Genomic DNA, 16,498 nt, shown 5'->3' with positions numbered 1-16,498 from the left:
TTACCTCGAATATTTTCCATTTCTCATGTTTTTCCTTCCTTCTGGAAATTTTGAGTTCCCCTTTGGCAGCTTTCTCTTCAGGTCAAAGGACTTTCTTTAGCATTTCTAGGGCAGTTCTGATGGTGACTAATTCTCTTAGTTTTTCTCTGAAAATATCTTCCTTTCGCCTTCACTATTGAGGAACGTATTCTAGATTGACAGTTTCTTTCTTCAACTCTTTAAAGATATTGATATACTGTCTACCTTCTTAGTTTCTGATGTGAAATCTATGGGGTTTCAAATCATGATCCCTTTTATGAAATATTCTATTTTTCTCTGAATGCCTTCAGATTTTTCTTTATCTTTGTTTTTCAGCAATTTGACTATGTTTCTAGGCATGGTTATCTTTGTATTTATCATGCCTAACTTTTGCTGAGGTTCTTGGCTCTGTAACTTTATATTTCTCAGGATGTTGGCTTTCCTCAAATAGCTGGTTATTCTTGGTTTTGTGATCACCTATGTATCTGAGATTGATTTTTTAAAATTGCTTGTGGAGGAGGCTGTGTCTGTTGTTCACTCTCCCCGAGGGGAGGAATAAGCTCTGTTGCCACCACCTGAATACCTGTCATCAATAGAGGTATGTGGAAGGGTGGGGCGGTCTGCTGAACAGGAAGAACTGGCAACTAGGGTTCTGATTGTTTCCTGATTATTCCAGGTGTCACCAGCCACGTGAGCACTATCCTATATTCTGCCTAGAGACAGATACAGATGTCTCTGTTGCTCTCATGGAATGGGGGGTGAGGAAGTTTCCAGTGGCGCACTGCTCCTGCTGTGATACTCCAGTTAGTTTCTTTGAGGTTTAGTCTGGACTCCTTCCTGCTCCTAATAGCCTCCTCTAGATGTGAAACCCTTTCGGTGCTGCTACTACCTTTCATAACAGTCTTGTTATCGTCGTCTTCTTCTCCTCCTTCCTCTTTTTTGTAGAAAAGAAAGCAAGAATTTATTGGCCACAGCAAAAATATACTTAGAGCAATGATACAAGGAAAGGTATAGTAGAAGCAACAGGAGAGCCTAGGCTGGGCTGCTTTGGTTCACTAGGAAGTCAGAGAGAGAAGAGGGCCTTGGAGACAGGTTCAGGGGGTGAGCCTGGGATGAGCTGCCATTGCCTATTGCTCCCCTGGTTGCAAGTCTCGTGGGGTCCCCTTGGAGGGGAGAGGGAGATGGCACTGTGGAGGGGAGAGAACTCATACTGCAGTCTTGTCTTCTTTTTGTTTAGAGTTGTCCAATCCAGCCTTCTATCCATCTCTCGGGGAATCCTCATAAGTTCTGGACCACCAATGGCTAACCTTCTTGTTTTCCAATATATTTGTGAATTTAATTATTTTAAATGTCTCTTCTGCAAGGTCTAGGGATTTGTGGCATAAAGAGAAAGCTGCAGTATGTGTCCAGTCTGCCACTGCAGTTTAATTCAAACTGTTTTTCTTTCTTTGTTTTTTAAGCAAGCAGTGCTGATAACAGCCTGTTTCATCATGCAGTTAGGTGTGTGGGTTCAGAACTAGTCACTCCAAGACATGCCTCTGTGGTATGCAGGTTGTTTTGAGCTAAAGGCAACTTTAGCTGCAGGCTCAAGGAACTTCTGCCCCTCCCTTAACCACCTAGAAGAACTTGAGTTAGGGGCCTTGACCATAATAAGAGATTATCAGAGATAACCTTGTTTGACCTATCTGTAAGGCTCTAAACATCTGCTCTTCATATGGTCCTGCAATGACCCTTGAAGCCCACTAGGCACCTTACCTCATCCCTACCTCAAAAGGTCCTATATACCCATTTTCCCTTTCTGTCTCTTAACTTCTCATGCATATGGGGTCTCTGACTCTCATGTATTTGGGGTTCCCATACATATGTATGTAGTAAACTTGGTTATTTTCTCTTGCTAATCTAGCTCATGTCTTTTTGATTAGACTAGCCAAAAGGACTTTGAGGGGAGAAAAAATTTTCTTCCTCCTCCCACGTAGGTAAAGACGGAACACAAGCAATTCTAAGTGAGATGCTCAGTCACAGCATAGAGGGAGAGTCCAGATTGTTTTGATTATAAAAGAATGCTAAACTTACCAAATTCATAGGTTTGATTTCTCACAAGTTTCACATAGGCTTTGAATTTGCCTTGAATTTTTAGATTTGTTGGTGGACTCTGCTTTCAAGCTTATACAGTTCTGAAGTTATATTCAAACACTGCCATCTTGTGGGTCATTCCTGGTGTCTCCCATCCCATCCTTCAAATGCTCTCATGCAAATATATCCATCCCGAAGAGTGGAGGTATGTCAACTTTTATTAAGGTGAAGTGTTCTACTAAGAGCTTTACAGATAATCATCTAATTTAAACCTCATAAAAACTTTATGAAGGGAGTACTATTAATCCCATGTTAGAGATGAAAAAAACTGAGGCCTAGAGGGGTTATGTAACTTGCCTGAGGTTTCACAGTTAGTAAGAATGGGAGTAAATTTTACATCTAAGCAGTCTGCCTCCAGAGCCCTTGCTTTTACTACATCCACAGGTAAAACTAATAAATCTAAAAACAATATAGTGTGTAACAATCATATAAGTTACAGAAGTAGTAGAGAGGAGGGGTCAACTGTTAGGAAAGGGCATCAGGAAAAGCTTCACAGTTTGGTGAGGAGGTGGTCTCCTCTAAGCGAGGATTTGAAGGATAATCATTACATCTGAAGAATGCAACTGGGACCATATCTCCTCTCTACAGAAGATCTCCCCCCTCATATCTCCTCTCAATAATACAGAAATACCCAGTCACTGTCTACTGTTTTGTCTGCGTTATGTGTCAAAAAGCTATTACCAGCCAAGGTTTTTCATATGGGAGGTGGGCTGGAGCAGAAGAGAATAAAGTCATACAATAAGGTTTCAGTCATCCTAGGCCAGCTGCACTGCTGACCTTCCTGCAGTAATAACCATTCTTGCGGAACCTAATCAGGCTTGGGTTCTGATCTATTGAAACCATACAAGTTCTAATACTCTCTCTTCTGTCACCAGCTAAAGTAGGGGCAACCCTGGCAACCTCTGTACAACTTGGATGACAGAAAAATACATTTTGACTATAGATAGCTCTGTTCGTTTATTTTGGAAAAATGGCACTTAGGGAGTTTATTGCAAATGCTATGTTGCTTAAAGCCATTTCTGCAGTGCTCTGCTCTGGCCTCATCTCCAACTCCATTCCTGCTACCTGGACTAGTCGTTTTCTATTTCTCCCCTTCTAAATCCCTGCAGTCTTCTAAAGCCATCTCTAGATTTATTTCTTCCTTTAAGTCTACTTTAGAAATTCCAGTCAATTACTTTCCCAAATTTTGATTTTTTTAAATCATTCAAGTAGCATTTAATTATTGCAAACAAAAATAAATTACAAAATTCGAAATTGTAGGAAATAAGAACCATCGGTAATTTCACACAGATATAGCCAGTTATTAGTATATTTCTTTTTTCTATGTTTAAACACAAACAAAAAAATTTTAAAAGACAAACAAAATGGCTAATTTCGATCTCTTCCTTCCCTAATATCTACAATGCACTTTTCATTTACTTGTATTTTGTTTGTACTGTTTCCTACTCATTTCAATATTCTGGCCTGAAAATAACCAGTACCTTTGAAGGCATCTCATTTTCCAGGGAACTGGGTGGTTGTTAGACATCCTTGGGTCTGGAATGTTCTTTTCTTTCCTGCTTCATCCAGTTATCTCCTACTGATTCTTCAGATCTTAGTTTAAGAACCACTTCTTTGGGAAGCCAGATTAAATTTATCATACTATTCTTTGCAGCACTTGTAAAAGTTGCAATCTATTCTTATGTTTGGGATTATCTGGGTCTATATGTATTTTTGTTCAATATTGGATCCACAGGTGCCTGGCACTTGGCAATTGTGAAAATGAATGAATGAGTGACTGTTAGGAATAATTCCATGGCTAGAGAAATACTTCTTTATTTATAAAAAGTAACATTTATTATTTATGTTATTGTGTGGTAGGCACTCTACTAAATGCTATACATCTCTATCCATATAATTACATTTTCATGACCCTAAAATTCATATTGCCCCTATTTTACAAGTGAGGAAACAGATTTCAGAAAAGCTAATTAGGGGGGGTGGAGGGATTGAGAAAAAAAGAGAGAAAGAATTTATGAACATGGATAACAGTGTGATGATTATGGGGGGGAGGGGGGTGTGGAGTGGAAGAGCCCATAGAGGGGATAAGTGGTGATGGAAAATATAAAATAAAATTTTTTTTAAAAAAGAAAAGGTAATTAACTTGCCCGGATCCAAATAAGAGACAGATGAAAGATCTGAACTAATATCAATGCACTTATTTACATTATTAGCTTTATTTGCCCTTACTATCGTCTTTGTTCATGAATATAAAAGCCATTATACAGGGTGTGGCAAAAGTAGGTTTACAATATGCAGAACACAGAGCTTATTCTTGTATTACTATTTATTAACTATTGTATTATTTTCCATATGAACAACTGTAAACCCACTTTTGCCACACCCTGTATATACAGCTTATTTTCAAAATCACTCAACTTTTACATTACAAACTGGTTTTTGTTACATGTTAAAGTAGGAAGTAGGGCACCAAGCATAAGGGGCAAAGAGTGAGGACATTGTATTGGAAAGGGCAACAGGAGAGCTATTCTCCCTAACCAGCCCTGTGGCTTTGGGCTTCCACAAGGAAGGCTCCAAAAAAAAAAGACTAAAGCTGAACAGGCTGCCCTTTACACATCTAGTCCAACTCCTCATTTTACAGATGCGAGAGTACAGGGTTTGCATAACCGACAGCGTGGCAGAGCTGTGTGGCCAGCTAGCTCCCAGCGCTGTTTGGGCCGAGTCGCACGGCCCCTCCTTGAACAAACATCCCCTGACTCCTGCTGTAGGAGGCATTCCGCAGCTGGACGTTTCCCATTCGGCTCCCAATATCGATTAGTAGCTACTTTCTTTCTTCCTTATTTTTTTTTTCTTCTCACTTGACTACTTTTAAAGCGCTCCTCTGGATGCAGTTCAGGGGTGCGCGAGCCGAGCGTCGGGCGCTGAGTGGCGTGACCCGAGCCGGCAGCTTGTCGCGCTGCAGACCTAAGAGGGCGGCGACGCCTTCTGGCCGGGGCCTGACTCCTAGATAATCTAGGTGGCAAGCCGCGGAGGGGCGAGGCCGCGTCTCTTCGGGACAACGCCTTTGGCTTCCCATTGACCCCACTAGTAGGGCGACGGGACGAAACACTTCTGTGCGAGATCCCCAGCTTTCGGCTTCTGCTGTGTGGTGACCGGCTGCCCGAGGCATGCAGCCAGGTCTCCAGAGCTGCTCGCCCGCCCCCCCCTCCCCGGGTTTACGCTGAATTCCGAGTCTCCAGCTGTCGGGAGAGCAACGTTGGGCGACAGCCAACCCCGAAAGCGCATTTCCTCCACCGCCGCTGGTCCCCCGCCCCTGGCTTGCGGCCGCGGCCGCCAGGCCCTCGGGGGTCACCCTCCCTTCGGGCTCCGGGGAAAGGCCACAGCTTAGGTGCCGCCACGCTAGGCCTTCTGGGCAGGCAGCAGCCAACCCCCGTGAGGCATACACGAGCCCCAGCCAATCAGCGCCCGTCTTATTCCTGGGTACAGCCCGCCCCGGTCCTTTCTCCCCGCTCCCCTTCCCGCTGCCCGTAGTCGTGGCTGTAGCTGCAGCCGCCTCCGGAGCTCACCCGCGTCTGGGGCCCGCTTCCCCCCTGGCGCCCCTCGGTTCCTCCCGTTGCCGTCACTGAGGATGAGTCCCTGCGCGGCCGTGTGTCCACCCCGCGGAGACCGCCGGCGCCCTTTAATCTAGCGACTGGTGAGGGAGGGCTCGGCGCGGCCCGAGCGGCGCGAGGCCACGGCGTCCCTTCAGCCGGGGGGCAATGGGACGTTATTCACTCTCCGGAGGGGGCGGGAGGACCGCGGGGAGGGGACCCGGCGACACCGAGGCTGCCGGGCTTCGCGCGAGCCGGCGCGGGGCGGGCGGAGAGCCCGCGTCCCCGCAGCCGCCTCTCCGCCGCCTCCCTCCGCTATGAATGGCCAGGCGAAGTGCTACGTTGCGGGCCCGCCTGACACGCCCTCCGAGGCTGTCGCTCTGCGAGTTTCAGATAGGTGTCCCCTGTCACTTCCCTTTGAGTCTCGAGCCTGGAAGTTGAGGCCATTCCTCCAGGCGTCTTCCCCTGCGTGTGGTCACACAGTCTTAGTCCACTCCGGGGGTGCTAACTGTGAAATTCCGTGCTGAGCTGACTGTGGGGAGAGGGAGCGGGTCTTTTCCCGGAGGTGGACAGAGAGGATAGAGGACTTTTTTTGCTCTTCTATCATGTCAGGTTCTAAAGAAGTTTTAGATTGTGGGAACCCAACTCGATGACTACAAGTAAGGGTAATTTTTTTCAGCAACAATATTCTGCTTCTCGTTGAAGGTTTCCTAACTGCATTTTAAGACAGTATTTTGGGGAGAGTAGAATAGGTAGAATCTAGAGTCTTCTTTTGTATCTCTGTGAGTTTAGATCCTCTCTGTAAAATGAAGCTAATCATAGATACAAGGGCAATAAGGAGGCTGAAAAGAGGATTCAGTTAGTTTTTATGTGAAGCATTGTGCTTGTACACATCAAAGTTTAAAAGATGGTAGGTGCCATGTTTGTAAGCCACGGGCAAGTTGACAGCCCTGTAAAGGTTTGGTTGAAAAGCATTCCAAGCACAAAAAACTCTAATATAGTTTGGCAGTTTTCTTAACCTGTATACCAATGTGTCCCCTTTTTCTTAACATTTGTTAGGTGCTTACATATGAACGGTCTTATTTATTTTTCAGAACAACTCAGGAGATGGTTGTTATCCCCTTTTCACAAGTGAGAAAATTGATGCTTAGGGAATTGTGTTGTTCCCAGGGTCATTTAGCTCGTGAGCGGTGCACCTGGGTTACCAGCTCAGGTGTTCTGAATTCAGAGTCTGAACTTTATATGCTACATGGTCACCGGGCCTAATTGGCTTCCTCTTCCTGAAGTCACAGGCTATTCTTAGTACGTGAAATACAGGCATGCCTTGTTTTATTGCACTTCACTTTGTTGCACTTCACAGATGTGTTTTTTACAAATTGAAGGCAAGACCCTCCACTAGCTTTATTGCGATGGTCTGAAACTGAACTTGCAATATCTCCAAGGTATGCCTGTATGGATACCGGTTTATTTTGGTTGGATATGTCAGAGGTAGCATGATTAGATTTGTGTTTTAGGAAGATAACTGAACTCTTAACCAAGCATAAGTAGGATTACTAGCCATTGCTGAGGGCTCAACCTCCACTGGCTAACACCTTCGTGGTGGTCAGGTCTTCAAGGCTGAACAATAATTACCTGTAGCCAGCTATACTTCTCCAACTCAATTTCTCATTAATACTTCATATTCATCACTTATAAAACAAATTTTCAACTTTTTTATTTGTTTAAGCTTGATTTGTATTTCTGATTACCAAAGTATTTACTTCTTACTCTTCTTTTTGGTTGCCTTGTTTGTAATCAAGCCAGGAACCTGGGAGTTATCACCCCGTCTTGTCAATTCAAGATCCCAGATTTATCTCTGAATTCCTCATTTTCTTTATCCCTAAAAAAGGCAGATAAGGCTGTGTCCATAATCTAGTCCATCCGTGTGTCTGTATTAGGCCTTACTCATTTCTGACTTCCGAATTACTTGGAATTTTCAGAATGGACCAGGATAATCCTAGCGCTTTTATATTTACTGTTCCCTCTGCCTCAAATGCCCACCCACCCTGAATTTATCTGCAAACATGTACTCATCGTAAGTCTTAAACATCTCCAGGGGGCAATCTTCCCTAAACCCCTTTTGTCCTATGAGTCACTTGTTTTATCTTCAGCATAGTAGGTTATAATCATGATATATTTTTATTAAACTTGCTTAATTATAATCAATCTCCTCTTCCAAGCTGCTACCTGTTAGTGGTAGAGATTGGGTAATAAATTGCGTTCAATCAATGCAATTGTACTTTCACTTAATTATTATTCATGAACCTATATTTATCACTTTATCTAAAATATTTAAGTCCTATTTATTTTTATATTCCCAGTACCTTGTGCCCTACGGTGGATGCACTGGAGAAGCAGTGTAGTGTTGTAGAAACAGGTTGGGCTTGACTGTTAAACAGATCTATGTTTGAATTCTAACTCCTCTTTTACTGGTGGTATGATTTGGGTGGCTTACTTAAACTCTCTGCAGTGTAAAATACTCAGTATGTATTAGATGCTTAATATTTATTTCCTTTCCTTTCTTTGCCTTCAGTAAGCATTTGTTGAATGCATAAATAAGATTTACACTAGGCATTGGAAGTATAGGCCTGGAATTTAGGAGAGATGTCAGGGCAGGAAACAGATTTGGGGATTATGAGCATGTAGGTTAAAGTCTAGCATGAGAGAGTGACATTATCCAGGGAGAATACCAAGTAGAGGAAAGAAAGACTGAAGACGAAATATTGAGAGAAGCCCATTATTTAAAGGTCAGGGAAAGGGATAATAATGCCTTTGGAAGAAGTGATAGGAGAGAGATCCTATGCTTTCAGCATCCCTTTCTAGATTCCCTAGGAGAATGTGGTGTTGAGGAATCAAAAACAGGGAAGTCAAGATAAGAACTGAAAGTACCCAAAAAGTATTTGGCAATTTAGCTGTCTTCAGTTTCGTGGTTTCATTGGAGAAGTATACATGGAAACCAGGTTGCAGAGGCATTGAAGTTCAAGCATGAACTTTGAGATTAAAATGTGTTACCTTTTTGTTGCTGAAGAAATAGTAGTAATAAAAACTACTGTTTCTTGAATCCATATTTGGTGCCAGGCACCATGCTAAGCAGTTTTGTTTATCATTACAGTAACTCTGAGGTTGGTGGTATTGTCTCCATTTCCAGATGAAGAAATTAGGGCTTGGAGAGATTATGTAATTTTTAGAGTTACATAATTGGTAACAGCTGGCATTGCTATATTTGAATCTAAATATGTAGGACTCTAATAAATGCTAGCTCTTAGTCACTTCTATGGTAGTGTTCATAGTATTTATTCTCTATGTGCTTCTCTCTTTATATATGCTTCAGTATGGTATTACTTTTATATTTAATATTTTTTTATTTTCCCTTTAAATGTTTAAATTACATATAGTAAGAAATTAGGGAATTCTTTTTTGCTGTATTTTACATTCTTTCATGTAGGGTTTGAGTGATTCACCAATAAGTAGTTTGTTTCAGGTATTGTGAAGACACTAAAAACACAAAGGTGGCAAACTTTTAGAGCCTCAACAAGATTGAAATGAACTACATTTTGCACTAATTTCCAGTTTTAACATTTTTAAACTACTTGAAGTTTGGCCCCTTTTTCTTTATGTCAACTAACTCCCAAACACTTTGTGGTTCAAATCCGTACTTAAAGTGGGAATGATTTTTATGAGAACTATGTCAAATTATAAAACTTACAGACTTGAAATGGAACTGGAGCTAGAAAGATGAGGAATCATCTAGTTCTATGCTATCATTTTCAGGTGGGGAATCAGAATAGTTAAAAACTAGTTAGATTTAGGGCTTCTGACTCTTAGTGTAGTTTGAAATAGAAGTGGGCAGTGCCGATTTGGAATGTTTCATATCTGTCTGGCACACACACGTTTCTCCTGTACATGTAGTAAACCTTATGTATGTCCTTCCAAATAGTCTTTTAATAACTTTTTCTCTGTCATTCGAAGGGTTCATAGTAAAAAGTAAGTCTGCCTTCCATTCCTATCTCCAACCATTGGTGCCCTCCCCCAGAACAACCACTATTGACCATTTTCTTGTGTATTTTTCTAGGCATCTTTAATAAACATATATACATATACTTTTTTTTCACAAATAGTATTACACATGCATCTCATTTTAAAATATATTTTACAATATATCCTGTAGATTATTTCATATCAGAAATTAAATAGCTGGTTCATTCTTTTTGGTATAAGATTAATACTCTATTGCATGGACATACTATATCTCCTTTAAGTATTTAGGTTTTCCCATGATTTACTATTCTAAACAATGATGCAGTGAATATTCTTGTTCTTACGCCATTTCACACATGGGTATATTTTTAAAAGATAAATTCCTAGGAATAAAATTGTTTGGGTCAGAACAAATGTGTATTTTACACTTTGGTAAACATTACTAAATTGCTCTCCATAGAGGTGGTACTAATTTATACGCTAACCAGCCATGGTGTAGAGTTCCTATTTCCCCACAACTTTATCAATACGTAGTAATATCAACCTTTTTAATCTTTGCCATTCTGATAAAAAAATGATAGCTCATAGTTTTAATTTGCATTTCTTTAGTGTGAAGTAAGCCTCTTCTTTTTAAAAATCCATTTAAATGTTCTCTTTTTTTGAGAAATGTGGTAATGTTCTTTGACTTTTATTCTGTTGGACTCCTAATTTGGAGAGACTATAAAGGAAGATTTTTCTCCTTTTTTGGTCTTTAAAGTTTTTTTCATATAGGTTTTAAACTGATTGAATTTATTAATTTTTTGCTTATAACTTTTATTTTTTTCCATTGTTATCCCCTATACCCTCTCCCACCTCTCCTTACTCCCTCCTCCCTGTTGTCCATGAGTTCTTTCTCTTTTTGCTCAATTCCTCCCCTCCTCCCCCACTCCAACACCTCTCCCTGACCCACCAGAGCTGTCTGCCTGCTCTCTATGAGTCTGTCTCTATTTTGCCGGCTAGTTCAGTTCATTAAACTCCACATATGACTGAAATCATTTGGTACTTGTTTTTCTCTTACTGGCTTATTTCACTTAGTATAATGTTCTCTAGGTCCACCCATGCCAGTTGCAAAGGGTAAAATTGTCTCCCTTTTCATGGCCAAGTAGTATTCCATTGTGTAAATGTACCACTGCATTTTTATCCACTTACTTACTGATCTATACTTGTGCTGCTTCCAAATCTTGGCTATTTGCTGCAGTGAGCAAAGAAGTGCATATATTCTTTCAAATTATTGTTTCTTGTTTCTTCGGATAAATTCCTGGAAGTGGAATCCTGGGTCATAGGCAGTTCTGTTCTTAATTGTTTGAGGTAACTCCATACTGCTTTCCACAGTGGCTGCACCAGTCTGCATTCCCACCAACAGTGCTTGAGGGTTCCCTTTTCTCCACATCCTCACCAACACTTGTTTTTTTTGTTGATTTATTGATAATAGCCATTCTGACAGGTGTGAGGTGATATCTCATTGTGGTTTTAATTTGTATTTCTCAGATGATTAGTGACATTGAGCATCTTTTCATGCCTATTGCCCATCTCTATGTCCTCTTTGGAGAAGTGACTATTCAGGTCCTTTTCCCATTTTTTAATTGGATTGTTTGTTTTTTTGGTGTTGAGTTGTATAAGTTCTTTATATATTTTGGATATTAATCCCTTATCAGATGTATTTGGTGAATATGTTCTCCACTCAGTGGGTTTTCTTTTCATTTTGTTGATGGTTTTCTTTGCTGTGCAAAACCTTTTTAGTTTGATGTAGTCCCATTTATTTATTTTTTTCTTTTGTTTCCCTTGCCCGAGGAGATATATCAGAAAAAATATTGCTACAAGAAATGTCTGAGATTTTTACTTTTGGATCATACTTAGAAAGTCCTTTTTTTTGTTGTTCAAAATATGACAGATATCCCTTTTTCTCCCCAATGACCTATTCCACCCCATCCCACCCCCCTCCCCAGTCCCTCTCCACACCGTTGTCCATACCCTTGGGTTGTGCATATACGCATATAAGTTCTTTGGTTAATCTCTGCCCCTCACCCGACCAACCCCCTCCATCCCTCTGAGATTTGTCAGTCTGATCCATGTTTTCATGTCATTGAATCAGTTCTGTTCATCAGTTTAAGTTCTTTAGATTCCACGTATAAGTGAGATCATGTGATGTTTGTCTTTCTCTGCTTGGCTTATTTAGCTTAGCATAATATTCTCCAGGTCCTTCCATACTATCCCAAATGGTACGAGATCCTTCTTTACAGCTGCGTAGTATTCCATGGTGTAAATGTCCCACAGCTTTTTTATCCATTCATCTACTGATGGGCACTCGGGCTGTGTCCAGATCTTAGCTATTGTAAATTGTGCTGCTATGAACATAGGGGTGCATATATTCTTTCTGATCAGTGTTTCAGGATTTGAGGTTATAAAAAAGAGTCTCCTATATTTCCATCTAGTGCTTTTATGTCATTTTTTTAATGTTTGAGCCACCTAGAATTTATATTGATTTAAGATATAAAGTAAGTACTTAAAAGTTATTTTTTTCCATTTATCTCTCCAGTTGTTTTGATACCTATTCTTTAATTATTATCTCTTGTATTGAAGAACTTTCTAAGTTCTAACGGGAACATTGATTAGCACAGTGTCTGGGACTTAGTAAACACTAAATGATGAGAGTGTTGGTTATTGTGGTGGTGGTGGTTCAGTTTTAAGGGGTAAAGGTTTGGCATGAGATTCCTATAAAGAAAGTAGATTTAAGTGTGTTTATAGCTTGTGGGGACATAGCCAGAAGAGTGTAAAAATACAGGAGAGAAGGAATGAGAGTTTTGAAAGGAAAGAGGTGGACTCCAGAGTATAGACTAGAGATTAACCTTAAACATGAGACTGGAAAAAAAAGGTGAGGATGACTGATGTAGATATAGAATACTATAGATGTGAAGGTGAAAGTTGTTAGACTTTTTTTTTTTGAAGTAGGAATTAAAGGCACTTAAATATGGAGGTAGTTGTATTGTAAAGTATTTGAGAAAGAGAGATTTTTGTATTTTTACTTTCTTTTCCTTTCCCCTTCTCTTATAGGTCACCCTTGCAATTATGGATATTTAAAAGGATCAGATAGTGTGGAGGGGGAATTCCCCTCCTCACTCCCCCTTGGTGCTTGACTCCAGGAATAATTTATAAACTGTGGAAAGCTCCTTTTTGAAAAAACTAAAGAACTTGTATTTGATATAAACTTTATAGCACTATTTATAATTTTTTTTTTTTAATTTAAGTGCCAAAATCAATTGTACAAAGATTTATAGTTTTATACTCTTGCCATTAGGGTTTAAATTATAATCCTAAGCAGGCCATTTAGTCTCTATAAATTTTTCTAGTAGCACTATTGTGTCCTGCTTTTTCATTTTTAAAAATTAGTCTTATCTGACTACTCTGAAGAAGTAGCAGTATAAAAACAATTAGGATGAATTCTTCCATCCCTGACTGCACATCAAAGTGTCGATCCCTGAAGCATGCCTCGGATGTCCTTTCTGTGGTCACCAAGGGGAGTGAAAACCAGATTAAGGCCTTTCTCTCTAGTCATTGTTATAATGCCGCAACTATCAAGGATGACTTCGGCAGAAATGCCCTCCATCTTGTTTCCTCCTGTGGGAAGAAAGGAGTGTTAGAATGGCTTATTGAGAAAGGAGTGGATCCCTTGGTGAAAGACAAGGAATCAGGATGGACAGCTTTGCACAGAAGCATATTTTATGGACATATTGATTGTGTTTGGTCTCTATTGAAGGTAAGTATAAATTGTTTATTTAAAACTATTATGTTTTTTTTTAAAAGAAGGAAAGCAGAATACATCCCTATTTTATCCCACCGGAAATTATTTAGTCTCAAGATAGTCTATTATTTAATCCTGAATTTTTTGGTAATATATGGGCAGCAGTAGCCAGAGAGCCATATTAAACTAATTCAACTTAGCACATAACCAGTTTGGAAAGATCAGTGCTTCAGCTACCTCTGCTGAACTACTTCATATCATCTTGGCCTCATCTCTTATTCTATCCACAATCGTGGTGACCAGTTGTGCACAGGCTTCTAGCAGCTTTGTGTAGGTATAATCTGCATTTTGTTTCTGTTGTGTACTGCATGCCTCTGATTTTATGCCCCAGGGCTTTACAAATGCATGACCAGTTAAAAGTATGGGAGCTTTAAAGCCCCTGTAGAGCAACTCTCTGTTAATGAAGAATGGGAGCTGGTGGTAAATACTTACTTCCTCCTCTTGTCCCTTGATTGGACAATTATTCTGTAATGTATTTTATAAAGTTCCCAGAATGCCCTGGTAGAACCATGCACTAGCCTCCTTAATAGTGGCCTACTCTTTAGCACATCTTGTATTGGTTTTTGGTCAGTCTTCCTTCCTTGATTTACCCTTCTGGTTTCTCAGCACTGCTCTCTAGGATGTCTTCCCAAGGAAATTACCTGCATGCCAGTCTATCTTATGCTTTGCTTTTGGGGAAGACAGGCAAAACAAACAAACAACAGTTTTCTATATTTGCAGACAGACATCTCCAGTAGTGTTTACTGGTGGAATAGATATGTCTAAAGTCCATTTGCTCCTTGTAGGACATTGGTATGAAATGCCTGTCAGGCTTATAAACCTGATATACACTTAGGTGCTTTTTAATAAGCTAATGAATTTATCTACTGTTTTGGGGTGCTGTAAAAAGTTTTTTGCCATTTTTTTTTTTTAATCCTCACCTGAGGATATGTTTTTATTGATTTTAGAGAAAGAAAGGGAGAGAAAGAGAGAAACATCGATAGTTGCCTCCCATATGCGCCCCGACCAGGGGTCAAACCAGCAACCTAGGTATGTGCCCTGACTGGGAACTGAACCTGTGACATGATTCCAACCAACTGAGACACACTGGCCAGGACAAGAGTTGATTTTAAAGAAATGGGATAGTGTACACACTGGTCCTCTCACTATCTTTAGAGTTTAAGATGTACATATTAAAGTGTCAGAGCCCACCATTTCTAGGGAGCTCTAAAGCCAAAAAAATGTTCCTAGACGTTTATGCAGGTTGTGGCTACTTGGTAGTACAAGTATATAAGTAGTCTTACAAGTGTCCAGTTGGTATAAATAAAGTTTAGGACAAATTGACAAAACTTACAAAATAAGCTCCAGGGATCTAAGTTTCTGGGATCCCATTTGTCATTTCATAGCTTGGAATACTCTGCTCAAGAATCTACCCTTCATACTCTGAAAAAGGTCAGGCTTAGGTCTTCCCACATGGATTTATTGTGTCTAAGGTTTTTGAAAGCAGTAGGCAACATACGGTTTTAAATTTGTTTAGATCTTAGATCATTTCTGATTTTTGTTTTATTGTTTGCTCACTAGAGTAATTTTTGTTCATTGACAATCCTTGGGAAATCAGGTATCATAACCATCTGGAACATAATAAAGTTAGAATTGGTTTTAGTTTATTAGAATCCATTGTTATGAGGCAAGAGGAGATTCCTCTTTCCCGAGGAACCCAAAACCGAGTGTGCCAACATGTCACAGAGTTTTAAAACTTTATGGTTCATCTCAGCCTATAACTATCCAGGCAAACTGTGTGTGTGGATAGGCAGTGATGACTTGTACCAGTTAAAATAGAGATGAGTCTTAGTAATTGTTGAATGTCTTATTAAACTACCAGAAAATATTAGAAGTTATTATTGAAAAAGGGTACATTTTATATTTAAAAAACTAATGAAGTAACAGTAATATGAATTGAACATAGCTCGCTGTCACCTCTTGCCTCCATTATGATTTAAAAGACAGAAAGTATGGTAATAGGGGAAGGGTGTGCTAACTGCCTTAAATAAGTGGGACAGAATGTTCTATTTCATGCTTGAATTTTAATTGTAGAGATATAAAACTACAGATTTCTTTAAATTCATCCTTAAAACACACACATGCATACACGTGCCAAAGTGAAACAATGCTATAAAAAATTTAAGGAAAAACAACATATATCACACAAATAGAAATAAAAGAATATAATTGTCAATGTCAGTAATAGGTACAATAGAATTCAAGGCAAAAAGATATGGTGCACAGTTGATCACATTATGTTTATGTACATAAAGCCTAATATATGTATTTTTCTGCCATTGCCTTGAAAACCATTACCTGGACATGGAATATTGCTCTTTAAATACAAAAAGTGCATGTGTGTGTGTGCATGCACACTGACACAGACCCAGCACAGGGCCTTCTAGGCAACCAGAACTGCCTTACCATGGAAAACTTTCACATCTACTTAATTTTGATTTTAAATTAATTTTTTTATTTTAAATTAAATTTTATTTCTTTCTTCATGTTTTCTGGTCCTTCCGTAGTCCACCAAGAATTGGATATTTGATTTCTCTTAGTTCTCTTCTGTGTGTGAGGGGAAAAATGTGTATGCTCACAGGAGATCATTGTTATTAAATGTTTGTTTTTAAAATGTATTTATGAGCTTAATCTGGATTTTTGATAAATAAGAATAAGAAATTACTGATTATAGCTAAATGGTTAAAATATTTATACACACACGTATATATTTTTCTTCTTTTTTTTTTTTAAGCATGGTGTTAGTCTGTATATTCAAGATAAAGAAGGCTTGTCAGCTTTGGATCTTGTAATGAAGGATAGACCAGCTCATGTAGTATTCAAAAACACTGGTAAGAAAATTCCACATATATTCCATTAAGAT

General features: G+C 39.6%; 1 protein-coding gene across 2 annotated transcripts in view; it reads left to right on the top strand.

Moving 5' to 3' along the window:
- Positions 1–5,666: 5,666 nt before the first annotated feature.
- The window catches only part of IBTK (inhibitor of Bruton tyrosine kinase), a 70,339-nt gene continuing 59,507 nt past the window's right edge, over positions 5,667–16,498 (top strand). Inside the window, exons 1-3 of one of the 2 annotated variants that reach the window (XM_081139983.1) lie at positions 5,667–5,845; positions 12,849–13,551; positions 16,370–16,466. In XM_081139983.1, the coding sequence (XP_080996109.1) occupies positions 13,231–13,551; positions 16,370–16,466 (418 nt within the window). In that variant the 5' untranslated portion in view covers positions 5,667–5,845; positions 12,849–13,230. The remainder of the gene's footprint in view (positions 5,846–12,848; positions 13,552–16,369; positions 16,467–16,498) is intronic. The other variant, XM_081139984.1, reaches the window with a different exon arrangement.

The sequence above is a fragment of the Miniopterus schreibersii genome, assembly GCF_964146895.1.
Source record: "Miniopterus schreibersii genome assembly, chromosome: 6".
In the NCBI taxonomy this organism is placed as follows: domain Eukaryota; kingdom Metazoa; phylum Chordata; class Mammalia; order Chiroptera; family Miniopteridae; genus Miniopterus; species Miniopterus schreibersii.
This window is presented reverse-complemented; position numbering and strand designations above follow the sequence as displayed.